This window comes from Meleagris gallopavo, chromosome 4 (assembly GCF_905368555.1).
Source record: "Meleagris gallopavo chromosome 4, MGAL_WU_HG_1.1, whole genome shotgun sequence".
NCBI classification, from domain to species: domain Eukaryota; kingdom Metazoa; phylum Chordata; class Aves; order Galliformes; family Phasianidae; genus Meleagris; species Meleagris gallopavo.
Genome location: NC_139407.1, coordinates 53,265,366 through 53,284,496, shown reverse-complemented (window position 1 = coordinate 53,284,496; position 19,131 = coordinate 53,265,366). Strand labels below are relative to the sequence as shown.

Below are 19,131 nucleotides of genomic sequence, written 5' to 3'. Positions count from 1 at the left end.
CCCCATCCCTGAAGGCATGCAAGGCCAGGCTGGATGTGGCTCTGGGCAGCCTGGTCTGGTGGTTGGTGACCCTGCACATAGCAGGGAGGTTGAAACTAGATGATCGTTGTGGTCCTTTTCAACCCAGGCCATTCTATGAGTCTATAATCAGACATACTTGCATACTTTAGTAACTTCAGAGCAGGTAGCTAACGGAGAGTATTGGCTACTTGGAATTAAAATTAATCATTTGCTAGTAACAGTTCTGCGATGTGCATTTTGTTTAATTAGAGGCTGAACTGCTTAAAGACTGAAGCAATGTGAAGGCTTCTGGGGATCAAACCAGGAGCAAGCTACGGAATTCTTACTGCAGAACACCAGAAGTAAGAACTGATGGTGATCACACACCACAGCTCATGTGAATCGTTCCCTGAGGCAGAACAAATAGCTCATGGGTTTCTTGTTTTACTTTTTCAGAAGAATTAATGTTCGAATCCTTGAAAAGCCTAGGGACAAACTGCTTAGCAGTGTTTTCAGCTCACTCCCAGCTAGTGCAGCTAAAGGGAAAGGCACTCAGTGATCTGCTGGGCAAAACGTGAACCTTCTCCCCTTGAATTCTGACCCGTGTGCTTGCTTCAGACAGCAGCTAATTGGTGTCATTGTCTGCAGTGAAAATTACATCCTCTGCTATAGCCTTTCTGTACCTGTTGGCTAGGCGTAAAAGCCCATTCATTTGGGATCACCATTGTTTGTTCACTTTTTATTAAAAGAAATGGAAACAGAAATGCACTGTGAGTGGATTTTATCAGATGTGGCAGATATCAATAGTTACATAAGTAAATGGCATTGGGTTCCAAAGTCCACTGCTCAGAGGTAACCTGAGACAAAGCAAACATACTGCTGCAAGGTTTTATTTTGTTAGAAACCAAGCAAAGTCATTTTCTTTCCATGATGCAGGCGACGTACATAATGAATCATTGTGGTGCAAATAATTATGAGAATAATGAATAATAAAGACATGAAATTACTGTGTGAGCTGAGAACTGACCCCCTCCCAGCACGATCCAGAACCTCAGTTCTGTACACGTGCTCCATATCTTTCTCCTGTATTTCACCAACGCCTCTAAGCTCTGTGCCAACAAAACCTGTCCCCAGAGAGAGAAATGTGGGAGGATGCATCCTAGTCACGGTGTGATGCACTGTGTTGGGGTTTGGTTGTGTTTCCCTTATTTCTGTTAACACAAGGATGGCTGTGAGAACATGGAAGCAGCGGGAGTAGATTCGTACTGTTTTTGTTTGCTGTTTTTCTGCTTGCTTGCTTTTGGAAATGACAGTGTGCTGCGTAGAACAACATTTCATACAGTGCAGGGTGGGAGGGAAGCCGGAACGTGGCCAGGAGACAAACCAGCCTCAGACTTAGTAACTGTGTTGCGGTGTTACGGGGACGTTTTGTTGAATCCCAGCAACGAGAGTACTGCGAGCATCGATGTCTGGCCGCTCCCTGGAGAAGCAGGGAGCAGTCACGCTGCACGCACGCTGCCCCGCAGCACTGACGCTGCCGCGGCGCTCTCGCCGACAGCCTCCTTCCCCGCCGGAGGATGCAGGGCGGGAGCCGCGCTGTACGAACGGACAGGATGGCAGCGCGGCGCCCGGAACGCGGCTCCTTTAAGGCAGGTAGCAGCGCAGGGCGGGCCGCCGCACCCGGCGCATGCGCGGAGCTGTGTCGGGCCCGCCGCCGTAGCGCCGGCACCGAGGGCGCCATGGGCTGCGGTGTGGGCGCCTGAGTCCGCGTTCGCCCGGCGGCGCCTCCTCGCCCCGCGCTCGGCTCCCGGCAGCGGCCGCCTATGGAGTCGGGTTCCGAGGAGCCCGACGAGCAGCTGCTGCTCCTGTCGGAGCCGGCGCTTCGGGCGGGGCCGCCCGCGGGGAGAGCCGCCCCCGGCGGGGCCGTGAGGCTGTGCGGGGAGCCGGGGCTGGAGGAGGAAGAGGAGGGTGAGGAGGACTCGGGGCCCGAGGGGGATGGAGAGGAAGAGCCTCTCCTACCGGCGTCGGGCCGCGGGCGCCGAGCGGGCGCCGCCCGGGATAAGGAGCCCCGCGTCGGCGCAGGTACGGCCGCTGGGGTGGCGCGGGTGAAGCGGCGCGGGGCGCCCGGGGTGTGCCGGGATGGATGGACGGCGGACGGACGGCCGCGGCCCGGCCGCGCGCGATGGGTGGGCCGTACCTGCCGGGCCGAGGTGCGCGCGGCTCGCAATGCCCGCTGCTTCTGCCGGCCGCCCGTCCCGCGGGGAGCGCCAGCAGACGGTGCTGGGCGGCGCGGGACGTGCGGGGCTGCCCGAGCTCTTGCGCGTCTTCGTGAGTCTGCTCGCTGCTGCTGAGCCTTGTCCTTGCCGTTCGGTTACTGCTGCGACTTCGTTTGAGTTCGTTGCTTTACACGATAAAAGTTCTGTCTGCGGCTGCTGCTGCTGCTTCAGACTTTAGGGCTTTCTTTCGTGCTACTTTGAAAGCAGAGTAGGGTTTGCTGATGGAAATCCACAGATTCGTGTCACCGATCAGTGTGTGCTGTTGTAATTATACTTTTTCTCCGTGATGGGCTTTAAAAGAGCCTTTTAATAAAAAGGCTTTTTTTTTTCTTTAAGCTTGAAAAAAGTTCATTTTGCAGGAATAGTTGATTTTACAAACAAACCAAAAACCCACCAATTTGAACAAAACAGGCTATGCAAGTAGCTCTTCTTAAGTAGTCGTAGGGAGTTTAACTGTGAGAAACAAATGCAATCTTGTTTCTTAACCAGTAAACCAGGTGTGTGATGTGAGGGTGCCGATAGGATGTTAGGGTTCTTCTGCTTTATTCCCATGGAGATTGAATGTATTGAGATGGTGCTTTTAGCAAAGCATCATCCTTTATGTTCCTGAGGGGAGACTGGAGCCCTGAGTCTCGTCCTGCGGGGCAGTAAGAGGTGAATGCAGAGATCTCTTTGACATCTCCTCTGAGATTATATAAGAAAACTTCAGAATTCCTTAAGGCTCCCCCTACTAATGCTAGCATTAAAACAGGGAAGGTCTTAGATGAAAGGAGTTAGAGTGCTACCCATGCACACAAAATACACTGGTTTAGCCAATGTGATTGTTAACTTGATGGAAGAATAAGTAGAGAGAGGTGTGTGCTTGGATGACAGTGCTCATGTCCTTGGAGGGACGGTCTCACTGTTTAAGGCTGTGAAGCTGCTGTACTCAGACCTTGTGCAACTTCATTTGGAAAATGCTGACTGTGTGGTGGAGCCCTGATCTCCTGAATGGGAACTTCTGAGAAGAATAGTTCTTAGAGCAGCTGCAAGAAAAACCTTGAACAGTTGCAATTGTACATTCAGAGATCGTACTGAAAGTAAGCTGTGTTATGTTTTCACAGAAGAAAACCCTGCAGTGTTCAACAGATGCTAGTTACAAGTGGCTTTTTTTTTTCATGTGGAAGCTGTTGAGAAACTGGAAGGAAACTTCTTACAACTGCTTCTGTCCTTGTTTGCATCCTGTGTGTTCTTGTACATCCACATCACTGCAGTAACAGAAAGCTTTCTGGTTGCTCAGTAGCAACAATGAATAAACCCTACGTTTAAAAAGAAAAAAATTCTCTTGAGCATACAGCATAATGTATTTTTAAATATAACTGCAAGATAAATGTACTCAATTACATTCATGTTAGGGAGACGTGATAGAAGATTATATTCCTAAAGGCAGTAAGAATTGTAATGGATTTCAGTCCTGAAGTGAATACACAGAAGTTAAAAGCTGACCTCTGAGAAAGCCAGAACTCACCAGTTTAAGAATTTACGCCAAGAAATAATTTAAAGTTTTGAAGAGTAATAGAAGTATTAATTCCTGCCAACTGTTTAGCTGCTTTTTTTTTCCATTATTGTTTATTATCTACATAGAACTGATCCCTTGGTCAGTGTGCAGAGAAGTTCTACAGGAGGCTTACAGTGCTTTAGTGTTGAATGCTGATGGCATGCCGTACTTGGTTGCGGTGTTGATGCTGCTTCTCAGCTGTACTTGTCAGACTGAGTTGTGAGCAGCATGACTGTGTCTTAGGAACGGGTTATGAATGTGCTAGCTGAGCTGTTAGCAGGATAATGTGGTACCATTCTGGTACTCAGTGGGTGATGGACAGTTTGCTTTCAGTTAGCTTTCTCTACTCAGAGGAGCAAGAACCTTAATAGAAGGGTATATGTGGATGTTCAATGTACATGTGCATTTTTTTAGTTCTTTTTTCTCCTCTAGGCTTTGTGACGTAAATATTAAAATAATCATTGTAAGATATAAACATTTTGCATTGCTAGTCCCAAAGTAGTTGTAAGTTTGGATGTTTTACTTTAAATACATTTTAGTAGGTGTGGGTATATCAGTGTACAAAGTTGCACTGATTTGACAGAGCAGATTCTCCTGCTTGCTGGTAAGTAGGCATTGTCAGGGAGAACTATTCGCTTTTCCTTGTATTTACTTATGCTTTTATTCATTCTTGCTACAAATCGTTGATTGTTTGCTTATTTTCTTATTTTTCAGGACATCTGGGACACACTATTGATATGAACACATTTTTAGATGATCCAGAATTTGCAGAAATTATTATGAGAGCAGAACAAGCTATAGAGTGTGGAGTCTTGCCGGAAAGAATCTCTCAAGGATCCAGTGGGAGTTACTTTGTGAAGGACAGTAAGGGGGTGAGCAAAATGTTTCAAATGCAGAATCTCTAACAATATCTGGTTTAAAATGAGAATTTCTAATTCTGTTTAAAAAAACCTTTAAAGCATGCCAAAATCTAAGCAACACAAGTAAGTATTTAGATTTCTACTGTCCTGCAGCATAAGTGAAGTCCAACTAATTGTTGTTTCTCTATTGCAGTTTTAGTATGTTTTGGATATTCTGCATCAGATAAATATGGAGGAAATAAAAGAGTCTGTTTGAGAATAGCTCAGGGAATCTTTTGTGCAGAATCTACCATTTTGGTTTTTGTATCTTTTAACTGATTTCCTTGAAAGAACTCAGCTTCTGGTTTAGTACTGTTTAGTGTTCTTTAGCGAGCAGTTTTATTTATTTTTTCTTTCCTTTGTGTTTTATCTATGATGGTTTGGTCTACTGTGGACAGACGAGAGTGATACAACCAACCAAACTTTTTGCTTGTAGTCAGCTACTGATTCTTAACATGGTAGTTTTGGTTGTCTTCCTTTTAAAGGTGCCATTTAGCACTAACAGAAGAGAAGGGCAACTATAGTAGGTGATCATCAGAGTTGTCTTAAGTCTGTTGTGAGAGAGAGAACTTAGTTATAACTTGCTTGAAAAGTAGTGCTGGGTTAGCATTTTTATTAAAGGAGACTTTAGGCATAGTTCCTTGTTATTTTCTTTAAATCAGAAATACTTTGCTTATGGACCTGTTCCAAAAAGCAGAGTCCAGAGCATTTTTAGCAAGTATCAAGAAGATCATTCCCTGTACCTTTTGATTTGTTATATGCAATTTTATTTTAAGCTCAGTCAGCAGTCTTTAATTTTAGGTAGATGCAGGTGTTTGTTAGTTCTGAAGATGCCATTTGAGTTGGACTTGGAAACTGTAACACCTAAGTGCCTAGGTTTTCATAACATCTGAGATTGCTTTTTCTTGCATCCTCAGAAAAGTCATTTCCTCCTTGTTTGGGATTTAATTTTCTTTTTGTTTAACCTCTATTTGTATTACTGGTTGTTACGGAGTATATTCCTGTCTTGCCACTTTTCATAGATATCCAGTTAGTTTTAATGGCAATTTTCTGGTGATAGTGTTTATGCTTTTGAATGAGTGATTTTTCACAATAATTGCTTGTCTTGAATTATGTTGTGGTCTCATTCTGAACTTATTTTGAAGATGTAAGGTGGCAGAATTACCATACAAAATCTCAGGACTGCATATACGGTTCATGCTCCTGCGTTCCAGGAACAAACGTTTGCTAGTAGTGAGCTCCTTCATCCTGTGGTAGGAGAGCCAAAGTAGATGGGGAAGGAAGGGAGAGGGGGATGTCTTTTTGAAACTGGAAGAAAAAAAAATTGTTTCTTTCTCTAAGCAGTTTGTGGGATTCTTGCTCATACGTATAATGCTATTTACAGAGAGACCCATTTTGAGTTTCGTCGGTAATTTTTTGCTTTCAAGTCACTTCCCTACTTCAGTAGTTTTGTGCAGGCTTTCAGCTTGTATACTTACATATACGTATTCAAACTGAATACAGTTTTTAAAGAGATTCTGAAGAAGTAAGAGTCATTTCTTTCCTTATATGGAATAAGAAAAATTAAGAGCAGCTTTGTGACTTGCTTTCTCCTCCCTGTGTTGGGAAGGACCTTATTAATTGACATACTCAGCATTCTAACTGGTCAGCTTCTGGAATATTTACTCACGCTAATACCAGCTTCTAGCTAAAGTGACTTGTTACCGTTAGGCTGTGTTAATCGTTGATTTGATTCTCCCAGAAATACAACCTTTGTGATTTATTGGTGTAGCTGTTTACTGATACAAAGCAGTTCAGTACTTCAGCGTTCTAGATGAAGTGATGAATATTTCTTCATTTACCTACACACTGTGTAATCAAGGAAGAGTCTATCTGCTTCAAATGCAGTCTTCTGCAAGGTGTTTTTGCTACTGGCTAATTGGTGATGTCATTGAAGTCAGTCTAGAAATGAATTTTGACTGGCCTTCTTGGTTGTCTACTGAGCCGTCTGGTTCTACTCAACATCAGTGGCTCTACAAAGTTTATCAAGGTTTGAACTTTAGGGAAAACTTGAAAATTGTATCTTGACTTGATACTATAGCACAGAAAGGTTCAGGCAAGCAATGGAATGAGCTAAGTTCCTTTCAAAAATGTTCGGTTTGTGGGAAGTACTACCTAAAATGTGACTCAGAAGGGATAATTAATGGCTTGGCATATAAACATAATACATCATTACATTTCTGGGAAATGAAAAGCTCGTAACTCTGTTTTGAAGAAGTAGATGCATGTGATTCAACAGGAGTAACAATAACTTTTTAAGAATTCTAGTACTGTGATGTTGGCTAAAGTAGCATGCCAAGCAAATTCTGTTTCCAAAGGGTTTTTTTTCTTTTGTTGCTTTGGGAGGCCAGTTCCTAATGTGTTCTGTGCAGAGAACATAGTTTTGAATTCCAAACGTTCATGTTACAGAGAATGTTTGTTGTAGGAATAAGGACCTCTTGTGTAGGTCTAAATAGAATCATAAACGCAGTGCAGAACTTGCACACCATTAGAACTGGAGATAACAGCATGCTGAAAACATAAGAGAATTTTTGCCACTTCACATCCTATTCCTGTTGATAGTAAACTTGTAGAATGAATGCAAATAGTAATGTTTTAACTTTTTTCTTCTGGTAGTTGGTGGGAGTGAATCAAAGTGGATAGATAAGAGAGGTGTTGTTACTAAAACCTAATGTGTTGTGTATTGTATTTCCAAATTTAACTGAGTAAGTTCACTATAGTTAGTCTTATCCAAAACAAGACTGAAAGCAGCTAAAAATTCTATCGAACCTAGATCAACTAGTTAGTTCATCTCCATAATCTAGCTGAATTAGCAGTTCCTGGGATGCTGGTAACAAACTACCAGCAAACTATTCTTAGGTTGAAGTGCAAATCAGCTATAAGAATTAGAGTGCAACTACAAGCAATTCTTGGCTTATTGAGAGATTACCTTTTTTTTTTTTTTTTTTTCCCAATAAAGATTCAGGAAAGAACTAGTATGAGAAAATATTCTTAAATGGTTGCATTCATTATATATTACATAAGAATTTGATTTACTTAGTGTGGTCATGAGAAAAGGAATAAAAATACTGCATTTCTACAGTATTTTTCTTGAGCTTTACAAGAGTCACTACAGGGACCTTGTACATTAGGCTAAATTTTATCACAGACAATGGGAAGGGTATACAATTCAGTGTAACGACAATTGTGCAGTTTGAGGTTAACAAATAATAGAATCCTGTTGTAGGAGGCACCTTAAGAAATTATCTCTTTAATCCCTATGTTGTAAAGCAGGATTGTCTTAAAGGATTTGTCATGCTCCTGTGACTAACCTGTTCTTAGCAGCATCCTGTTTTGGAAACTGCGCAGCCCAGAAATTTGTTCTGGTCTTAAGCCTACTCTTAAGGTTTAAGAGTTTTTCTTCTCGCTTCTTACCTGCTGGGATTTAAGCCTGTCATTTTTTGGTTGGTTAACACTAAATCTGTTGTTCCTTGTTTCTTTATAGCAACTTATTTAGTTGATTTTGTGCCCTATTTTTTCTTCTTTAGGCTGAACAATCCATGGTCATACCATCTGGGATCTGTGAATTATGGACAAATATTTACTTTTTTGCATATTCTCATTTTCTCTAGTTATTGCACAGATTTCTTGAAGCATAATGTCCAAAAATGGAATAGTAGTCTCAGTAATTTTAAGCTTTGATACAATTATTTATGTGTGTCAGGTAGCATAAACTGCTGCTGTCAGCTTCGTGTCAAGGAATCTACAGTGATAGTGGTGCCATTCATTGGAACTGCCAAGTGCAAGTTTTCATGTTTTCTTACTGAAAGTAATAAAATAGATACAAAAGATAAAATGTAACACTTGATTATCAGCATTCTGTATATTTTTTGCTTTCCTGGAACCATTTTCTCTGTCTGGAATGTTTAGTCAGTAAGTTAACTGGTAGGCTGAAAGTTCTTAAAGTTACTTTTAAAACTACTTGTGTTCTAAAATAATCGTCTTCCATTTTGTAGAAGTGTATGCTGGTTTTGATGTTTTTGTTATGAAGAGAGGTTATTTTGAATTTGTGCTACTTCTAGAAAAGCATTATATAATGCATTCATTTCAAATACTATTTTGTTAGGTCTAGATTTATTATATTTTATAGAAAGGGAAATTGTGTAACGTATTAGGATTTAAAATTATTTTGAGTATTAGTTATTGAAAGTATCCATGGTTTAATTGTATATTATTTATCCTAGAAAACAATTGGAGTGTTCAAACCAAAATCTGAAGAGCCTTATGGACATCTAAATCCCAAATGGACCAAATATTTTCACAAGATATGTTGTCCTTGCTGCTTTGGCAGAGGCTGCCTTGTTCCGAATCAGGGCTATCTCTCTGAAGCTGGTGCCTATCTAGTAGATGACAAGCTGGGGCTAGGAGTTGTACCCAAAACTAAGGTAAAAGTTAAAAACTCATGAATTATCAAATGCAGAAAGTACACAATTACTGATGTATCAGGATCTGGGCTGTAGTTGTGCTTGCTTTAGCTCTAAATCATTTGCAAACCATATCAAGTCCTAGTGCCCAGTGGTGTAGTGTAGAAACAGTGTCTCTGTGGTTCTTTGTTTTAAAGGATGAGTTTGAGAGCTGAATTAAATCTTTGGTGTGTTCTCCATTTAAAATAAATAAAACTTAACCACTTCAGTGTTCAGTATTTTCTGCTGTTTTTCTGCATCTAATTTAGCAAGGAGCATAAGAATTGTAAATTCTGATATATTTTATATAGCAGCATATAAAGATTCTACTTTGCAAATATTTCATCACATTTCTCTCTGAGATACGTGAGATAGCAAATATTCATGCTTTCTTGATTTTATTTATTTATTTATTTTTCCTCCCTACTGGAGTTGCCTGATGCTTCACTTTTGCTTTCTTGGCAACTGAGCATAAAACTTAATGTAAATAGATAAATAAAATGATGCAGAATGGAGTTATGCTTTTAACGTTTTTAATGATGACATTTTCTTACTTGAAGGTTGTCTGGCTTGTCAGCGAGACCTTTAATTACAGTGCAATAGATCGTGCAAAGTCGAGAGGAAAAAAATATGCTTTAGAGAAAGTGCCAAAAGTTGCTAAAAAATTTAATCGAATTGGACTACCTCCTAAGGTAAGATTGAAGAGATCAATGCATTTCCTTACTCTGGCACAAAAACTTTAATAATAAAAATGTTATAGATGACTCTAGCAGAATAAACACCTTGTTTATTTACAAGCAATCTCTGAATGATGGAAGGTTGATTAAATATAATTGTTCTTAAGCAAAACCTGACCATTCTGTTGCATCTTTCTTTCTCCTAAACTACACTTATAATCTAGCTGCTTTTTCAGTTTGCGGCTTAGCTTTCTCCTTGAAGAAAATCACATAAAAATTGTGTACTTCTTTCTGTTTCTCTCCTTTTTTGAACTAGTTGTATTTCCTTTATTGCTTGCTGGGTTTTTTGTTTGTTTGTTTTACGATTGCTTCTCCCTTGCTGTTTTTCTAGTTCTTTCAGATTTTCTAAATCTTTCTCCCTTCTATTTCTTTGTTTTCTTTTTGTAGGTATCTTATTGTCATGCTCAGCCTACCTTCTTGTGTGCAATATGTGACTACAACCTCACATCTTTCTTGTTGAACTGCAGAATCTCACCAGTTGTAGTCTTACACTTCTAAAGCACAACTTTAGTAATCTACTTCTCAATTCTAGCAATTTAGTTTGATACAACATATGTTATGCAAGCTTGTATCACATATTACATGTTGAGATACAGATGAACTTTTAAGTATACATAATAAACATGTGTGCATCTGTACACATTTTAATTCTCAAATATAATCTCTTTTGAATTTTAATCTTGAGTAACTTTTCTGTTGTCCACACATACGGAGCCTGTTTCATCTGTGCTTTCCTTCCGTGGAGTCTTTTGGGAAATGTATTTCAGTCATTTTCATGCAAAAAGTGTCTTGAAAAAATGACCAGAGCTGCTGGTCTCACCAGTGAAACATACAAGCTTTTCAGGAGGGAAGACTTTTTTTCCTGCTGTAATTTTTGGTGAGTTTTCTATGAACTGATGAAGCAAGCATTTCCAATGAAAATAGATGCTATTTCTTCATATCAGATATTGCTCATAACACTGAAGGTTTGTTTGTGCTTGTCTGTTTGCCTACTTTTAGTTCCTGGTAAATTCAATGAATGCTTCAACACACTGAAAATCAGACCAAAACCAAAAACCCAAGTGATGTATAGACTTCTTAGAATTTTCTTAGAATTTAGAGAAACCACTAGGGAAAGAGAAACTACTTATTCTTGGTTTTATATTTTCTTTTTTTTCTGGGTGGTTCACTGTATTGCTTTCAGTGTTCTGACCTTTGAAAGGATGTTAGCTAAGGACATGTATGGATGTATTTGTCATATGGTTTCTTAATGTTTCAGGTTGGCTCCTTCCAGCTGTTTGTTGAAGGATATAAGGAAGCTGACTACTGGCTCAGGAAGTTTGAAACTGATCCTTTACCTGAGAACACAAGGAAAGAATTTCAGTCACAGTTTGAAAGATTGGTTATCTTAGATTATGTCATCAGAAATACAGGTAACGCGTAACATCCTGAAATATCAGTTAACTTGAGGGAAAATTTGTAAATAACTGACTGAAAGTTGCTAGTGAAAGCCTTAATGCATTTCAAGTGTTTTACTCACAAATGAAGGCCAGAATGTTGCATTTTAAAGGTTTTAAAGAATGTATATCTCTAGATTCAAACATTAAATATTAAAGAATTACAAAATCCGAGCAATTTTGAATGGCAGTTACTTGATATTTTTAAATGACTTGAATTTAAAATAAAATACTTATTCTTTAGCTGTGTTAATAGGCTATTAGTTGTCTCTTTTGCAAAATTAGGAGAAAGGATGGTGAGGTTACAGGAAGCATAAAAGCAACTACAACTCCATTCCTTTTATGCTGAGCTGGAGACCAATAACAGCGCAGTTTCACACTGGTGCAAAATACTTTGTATTGATGGTGACCAGGCACTGAACAGTAATCTGTGAACTGTCTGTTCTCCTGTGTTCCTCTTTCTTTCACTTGGAGATTGAGATTTTTGCTTTGACTTTTTGTAGGTGATTTGTTTTCTGTAGAATGCAAAGGCAGTTTTATCTAAATGGTTCATTTGCTGCTTCATCTGAAGTGAGCATCTTTACTACATTCTATAGGAATGCCGGTGCCTGAAGATACTTCTTTCTTATTTTTTTTTTTTCCCTGTATATTCAGTCAGTAAAGCAGTAGTATATATGGCTTAAATATGTTTAGTAAAATTAAGCTAACTGATTTATTGGAAACACTAAAAGATTTCACAAAAGGTGCTTTGATTGGGTGGAAAAAAAACTGGATAGTTTTGTCTGATATCTTTGGTAAATTCTCGACTTACAGTATTACTTTCTCTATAATTTTGAGTGATACTTTCTTCCTATGATATCTTGTGACGTGCATTTTTTTTCTTTACTTAAAGACAGAGGTAATGATAACTGGTTAGTCAGGTATGAAAAGCAAGATGATGGACTTAATCTGTCAGATAAGGTAAGAAAATAATATTCAGAAAATGTTCTGGTTTCTACAGCCCTTTCTGTGCTCTGTTTATTTTGTATTTTTGGAAGAGCTCCTTTGTTATGGTGGTAGCTTTAAGAATTCTGTGAGCTGCAGTTTCTTTGATAGTCCTTCATGAAATTTAAATTTACTTTAGTGAAACTAAAACCCATATTTAGTATTCTAATGTATGTTATATTTTTTGTAAGCACACAGGTGTCGCTAAACTTTGAAATATTCCTTCCATAGGATACTCAATGGACTGTAACTGAAGAATCTACTATTAAAATTGCTGCAATTGACAATGGCTTAGCATTTCCCTTTAAGCATCCTGATGAGTGGAGGGCGTGTATGTACTGTATTATTCAATCGTCTTACTTCTGGACAAGGGATTTCTAAATAAGTATTTGCAGTTTTGGGGGATGATAAAATGTAAAACCATCAAGCTAGCACCAAATTCTTTTCTTTTTGCAGTGGCATGTGTGATATAGTCCTTCACCTTTTTTTTTTTTAACTTAGAACAGTATTAATACATAGATATTCACAAAGAATGATTCTTGCATTTTTTCTAATTAGTGTTGTTAAAAGTGACTTGAGTGCAAGGATATCCAAACTATTTCACAACTATTCTTAGGGTACTGTTGTGAATAACTAGACAGCCTACATATTATTTTTCCTTGTTTTAAACCTTAGCTTATTTTGTAGAATTTAATATTATGCCCAAGAGGATGAAAAAATTTACATTCCTAATAAATCTAAATTGCTTCTGAAAATCTTTCTGACTACTCACAGTTTAGAGGGAAGTGCCTGAAAAGGCTTAATGATGTCTGTGAACTGTTAGCCAATTGGGTAATTGTTACAGTTAAGTGTGGGCTAGTTAATAAAAGGCTATTTAATTACCTGCTTATAGCTCTGTGCAGTCCCAAACATTTTGGTACTTGATTGCTACTGTCCCACGTATCTCTTCTGCAATCAGTTCTAGTTCTGTAGCTGTTACTTTATTCCCAAGGAAATTAAGTTACTACAGAAGGAATAAGCTGCTTTTGTTTACAGTATTTATTGATCAAACTAAATACTCAAAGTATTAAATTCTTAAAATATATGTTGTCACTGATGGAGTTTAAAAAAAAAAATAAAATATATAGCTGTTCTTGTAGTTGCAGCCAGATGAGGTACATTGAGGTAACACAGTGCTGTGGAAGCGCGTGTTACTGATTACCTCCAGGAAGGAGCATGCTACTACAACACTTGTAAACACTTGAAAATTCAATTTTTGTCTTTTGTTTTTTCCTATGTTAGATCCCTTTCATTGGGCGTGGCTTTCTCAAGCACAAGTTCCCTTCTCTCAGGAGACTAGAGACTTGGTTCTTCCTCGCATCTCTGACATGAATTTTGTACAGGATCTTTGTGAAGATCTTTATGAACTATTTAAGGTGAGAGGGATGCTTCTTGGAATTTGGTATTTCTGATATACCTAACTGTTCCACTACAAGTACATGCTAGTTCTTGTTTCTGATTTTGTACACTTCTCTACCAAGTCACTATATATACATAATTACAGGAAGCTATGTCACTGTTGTGACTGAGAGTAATCAGCTTATCTGAAAACCTAATTACCTTCATATATAGTGAAGTTTCACGTACTTGGTTAAGTCTAGTTAATTTTTATAAAACAAATCTCTGTAAATTCCCCATTTAACATGCCTCTGTAGTGTATATACACTTAAACTGAAGTAGCCCAATGAGTTTGGCACTAGTAATTGCATCTTTGACTCAGCTGCATTCGAAGTGACTCCGGATTTTCAAATTCTGTAAAAGGACTTAATAAATCTGGAGATGGAAGAATTTCTTTGGCAGAGAAAAAATGAGGGTCCAGTGGTATAACATTGTGGTGGTGTTAAGGCTGGCTACCCATGGGTTGAATTGTTACTTATTGATACGTTCTGCTTTTACCATGTGATGAATTTTGATGTTTATTTTGACGTAGCTAAATTGTTTGCAGAAAGTAGATTTTCTTTGAATCGTTCTGTGACTACTGGAAGCTTCCTAGGTTTATTATGATGTTGATAGATATGACCATGCATATTGTGAACTTGGTAAGTGTGCATACCAAATACACAGTTGATAACAAAGGGATCATTTCTTGTAATAACTTTAATGTTTTATGTTTTCTTCATAAAGACTGATAAAGGATTTGACAAGGCTACTTTTGAAAACCAAATGTCTGTTATGAGGGGGCAGGTAAGACTGCATTATAATATTATTTGTCACAACTTCTCAGGTTTTTGTATTTGTATCGGGGAAAAAAAAGCTCCTGTTCAACTGAAAGATTCTTGAAGGCCTTTTCATCTGGGAAAACTAAATTGAATTTTAATGGAGGCTTTTTTTGAGAGGGAGATGTACATGATACCTGCATATTCTTTGATATATTAAACAAAACATTAAAAAATAGTCATGAACTTGGATGGAAAATTTGGTGGGTAATCTAATTATGTTATTAAAATAAATACAAAATAAAGCTGTACTGATTTTAGAAGGTTAACTTCTTGGAAATACTTCTCACAATAAAGAAATCGGGTAATAGAATTCCTTCATCCTAGCAGATGTCAGTACCAATGATTAGCAGAGTAATGCAGGCATTTTCAGATTAGGATTTTAGTGATAAATTTAAGTCATTTCATAGTACTAGAACAAGAGAGGAAATGGTTTCTCTCTCCTTGCTGCTTCAAAATTGGTCTGATATACTGGAAAACAAAACTGTAAAAATAAATTTAGTTCATCATAAGTAAGCTGGGCATAAACTAGTGATTTGTGAAAACATAAGGGAATTGGGCTAGAGGGACTAAGACTCCCTTCTGAATGCATTGAAACTGACTTGTCTGCATTCATAAATTCAGCATGGGTAGTTTAAAGCCAGACATTGGCAATTCCTAGAGTGGCTTTGTCTGTTGCTTTTTTTTCCCTGTAACAAGAAGTGCTTTGTGCACAACTGCAGTTCTGTTTACCATTCCAGTTACCATTAATTGTTTGCTGCCTAAAAGCCAGAGAACCTTATTCTTTATGAGTTTAAGAGTTTAATTTTAAGAGCTATTTCTGAAATAGATCTTTGGAGAAGTTTGTGAAGTCACTGGAAATATTCTGAAATATTCATCTATCTTAACAGAGTTAAGTAGTTTTTAAAATTGTTTTTAGTTGTGCTGAATCAGTCAGCTACAGGGAATCTACTGTTTAACAAAAAAAGATACAGGAAAAATCTAATCTGCATTGCTGAGAGAGACCTAGACAACGATGTCTAATTCAGTTTGACACTAAAAAGTCAGAGTCCAGACCCTCCTGTCCTGCTTTTTCTTTGAGCTGGATTTCAGCAGAGGATTTTATTTTTGTCTCTGCCCTTGGAACTGTGTAATTACAACAAATGTAATTTTTTTTCAGGCTTGGATGTAGATAAAAGAAGTTTAACAGAGTTACTCCTCAATGCTTGGAAATCAAGGAGCAAGGGATTCTCTTAGCATTGATTTTTAGAGTTGCTTTTGATGTATGTTTGAAGGAGATTATAAAAGAGTGGGATAACCAGATTGATTACGGAAGATTTTTTTTGCAGGATAGCAGAAAAACCCATCACTCTGTAGATATGTTGTTAAAAATGGAGAATCTAGTTGATAAAGATAAGAAATACCAAGAATGATGTATCTTGCATGTGAGGGTATTTATGAGGCTTTAAATCTGAGGCACTGAAAGTATTTAGAAATATATTTTTGTAAAACAGGAAAAAATACTAGAAAGAGTTTCAAGCCCAACGTGAACAGTTCTTGAGAATATAGAGACTATAGCAGATGGTTAACACAGACCTTTGAACTTGGAAAATGTCAAGTGGAGTTCCTGTAAGAACCAGTTTGCAGGGAAACCATGCAACAGTCTTAATCTGCAGGATTCTTCAGCTGGGAAAACATGCAACGTGAAAGTGTGGAACCCACTGATCTGCTGTTCATTCTACAAGGAAGGAAGGAGATGTGCAGTAGTGGGGAAGAGGGTTGAGATTACAGCTAATGCAAGTATGTTAGCTAAACTGCATTTGAGTACTTGCTTTAGTTTTCAGTAAAGAAAACTTTGAGCATAATGTAAGTTATCAGGGTAGGTAATGAGCACTGAAGTTTTGGAAGGAGAACAACAGATTCTTGGCAGATCTAAGGGCTGAATTTCAATCTTAGCACTGGATTTGGCAAATCAAATAGCAGTAGAATGTCATAATGTTATCGTGTGAGGTACTTCTACTTGCAGTAGATTCTTAAACAAATTTTGTAGAAGACTGCCTTATTAAATAAATGGAGTGATAGTATATTTACAATCCTGTTAACCACAATTTGACTTGTATGCTTGCACCTTACCTGCTTTCTACTCTTTTAGATACTAAACCTTACTCAGGCATTAAAGGATGGAAAAAGCCCCATTCAGCTTGTTAAGATGCCACGTGTAATTGTGGAACGAAGTAGCACTGGAAGTCAGGGCCGAATTGTTCATCTGAGTAACACATTCACACAGACCTTTCATAGCAGGAAGCCTTTCTTTTCCTCCTGGTAGCAACAAAAATATGTGGGGAAGAGTAAGCTTCTCTAACTTTGGTAAGCTACTTCTGTGTAAAGGCTCTGCAATAATGTACTTCTGCTGTATACCAAGAGCTCCAACTGCCATCACCTCAGAACTTAAATTCTAAAGACTTAAGAAATGTATTTTGAATGTAATAAAAGTTTACAATTTTTGTGTCAAAATCATGAATTCATATGTCAGGGAATGAGAAGAACTTGTCCATACTGTATTTTTATAGGCTGAATTAATGTATTCTGAATAATACTAAAGGGAAGATGCATAGTTTGCATATGCTGAGAAACTACTTTTGAATACAACAAATTCTTTTTGTTTAATATGAATGTGAAAAGCTATAATCTATCAATTTCTTTTTATATGTTCTTAGAAAAAAGTGGAATGTTTTATTTGATTGTGAAAATGCTTTTCCTTGAAATTTCTGCCTCATATTTTAAGCTGTTAATAGACTTTCATAGGCTATTTACTTGGAAAAAAAAAGTTATGCACTTAAGAAAATAAAAATAATAATAATTATAAAATCCTTGACACACATGTGAAGGGGGAGGGGGGAGGAAAGTTATGCTTGAAGTAGATTTTTTTTGTTGTTGTTATTGCATGTTGGGACCAAAAATAATTAAATAGCTTTTAGTTGAATTACAGCAAAATTCATCCCCAGTAAGTACACACAGTTTCTACTGTGACAAAATGAACTGAGTGTACACTTTGGAGGGTGAAACTTTACCTGTAGCTTTTAGAACTTTTGTATTGAAGTACAAGTATGGATAAATGTGGTATTTCTTTGTAGATAGATTACAACAAAAGAATTGCACAATGGTACAGGTTGGGTTTTTCCTTTATAACTGTGTTAATTTGTAGTCACCAAAGTGGTTCTTCACTATTACTGACAGAAGCACTATTAATCACAAAGCTAGTCTGCCTCCTGAATTTCTAACCAAACACTGTTATTTTTTGACTGGAAAAAAAAAAAAAAACTTACTGTAATATACAGAGCACAGAGATTTATAATTGGACCCTTAACAATGTCATGTTCATTTGGCAATTTTCATTTATGTTTAAGTAATGTGACTTAAGACTTGATAGTCATGCTTCTAGATTTGTAGCTTATGTTATATGATAAATGTTTATTTTCATAACTTTTCAGACAGTGAAGACCAGGAATGGGAGAAAAATTGCTGCTTTTATGAGAGAAACTTTCAGTATTTCAGATATTGCTGTATTTTGTAATTCTAAGCAATATTGCTGAACTCAAATGTTGTATTTTATATAATTTTGGATGTAAATACTGTTGTAGCATGTCAGCAATTCACATGATTAACTAAAGTGCTTAAGCCTTAAATGTTGAAAAATAGAACAAATACAGTGTGATGGAGTAGAAAATAAGACTGAAATGACCACCTTTATAAATTTTCCATTATTTGTTTTTATCCAAACAGTTTATTAAAATTTAAAGAAGGTATTTATGTACCAGACCTCCTACTGAAGAAAATAAATGTTGAAGTCTGAAATGCACAGGATTTTGGCTCCAGTACTGTTTGTCCTACAAAGAGAATTCTTAATTGTCTTGTTTCATCTGTATAACTCTTCGGTACTAAGCATACTCTCTGTACCATTTACATGGTATAACTTTTCTGAAACCGAGTACTGAGAAGATGTCACTGGAATGGCACTGCATAGTAAGATTTAATAACCTTGTCCATTGTTGAGCATGATTTACCTTCTGTGCTGAAGAGAAATATTTCCTCTTTCCTGGCTGTAGCATCTCACTGCTTTTTCATAGCGAGCATCCCAGAGGAGGCTCAGAAGAGAGCTTATTGCTCTACAACTCCCTGAAAAGTTGTGGTGAGTTTGTGGTCAGCCTCTTCTCCCAGATAATGGTGATAGGAAATGGCCCTCAAGTTGCATCTGGGAAGGTTCAGGTTGGATATTAGGAAAAATTTCTTCTCAGAAAGAGTGGGCAGGCACTGGAGCAGGCTGGCCAGGGTTGGGATGGAGTCACCGTTGCTGGAAGCGTTAAAGAAAGGTTTAGATGTGGTACTTAGGGACATGGGTTAGTGGCAGTATTTGTGGTGGGTGGATGGTTGGACTACTAAATGATCTTAGAGATCTTTTTGAACCTTAATGATTCCATTTGAGTTACTATGCCTTAGTGACCAGAATGCTTCTATATTCCCCCTAAAACCTGATAGACTTCTTGAGA

The 19,131-nt window shown here is 37.9% G+C and overlaps 1 protein-coding gene across 3 annotated transcripts; it reads left to right on the top strand.

Annotated features, from left to right (window-relative positions):
• Positions 1-1,439: 1,439 nt before the first annotated feature.
• PI4K2B (phosphatidylinositol 4-kinase type 2 beta) lies at positions 1,440-18,448 on the top strand. Of its 3 annotated transcripts, none has more exons than XM_085223368.1 (10): positions 1,440-1,649; positions 4,528-4,685; positions 8,975-9,175; positions 9,754-9,885; positions 11,189-11,342; positions 12,259-12,326; positions 12,582-12,681; positions 13,632-13,765; positions 14,514-14,573; positions 16,737-18,448. In XM_085223368.1, exons 2-10 carry the CDS (start codon positions 4,551-4,553, stop codon positions 16,908-16,910), a joined length of 1,158 nt encoding a protein of 385 aa, XP_085079494.1. In that variant the 5' UTR covers positions 1,440-1,649; positions 4,528-4,550; the 3' UTR covers positions 16,911-18,448. The 3 variants fall into 3 exon arrangements, with proteins under 3 accessions (XP_085079494.1, XP_085079492.1, XP_085079493.1); XM_085223366.1 differs by lacking the exon at positions 1,440-1,649 and adding an exon at positions 1,673-2,082; XM_085223367.1 differs by lacking the exons at positions 1,440-1,649; positions 16,737-18,448 and adding exons at positions 1,673-2,082; positions 15,765-16,730.
• The last annotated feature ends 683 nt before the right edge of the window (positions 18,449-19,131 follow it).

What these genes read in the sequence shown, in the direction of transcription:
- PI4K2B (XM_085223366.1), top strand. Translation starts at nt 1,824, where the DNA reads ATGGAGTCGGGTTCCGAGGAGCCCGACGAGCAGCTGCTGCTCCTGTCG. An exon ending in GGAGCCCCGCGTCGGCGCAG is followed by an intron (nt 2,083 to 4,527) that starts GTACGGCCGCTG and finishes CTTATTTTTCAG; the next exon opens with GACATCTGGGACACACTATT. An exon ending in TCCTGATGAGTGGAGGGCGT is followed by an intron (nt 12,682 to 13,631) that starts GTATGTACTGTA and finishes TTCCTATGTTAG; the next exon opens with ATCCCTTTCATTGGGCGTGG.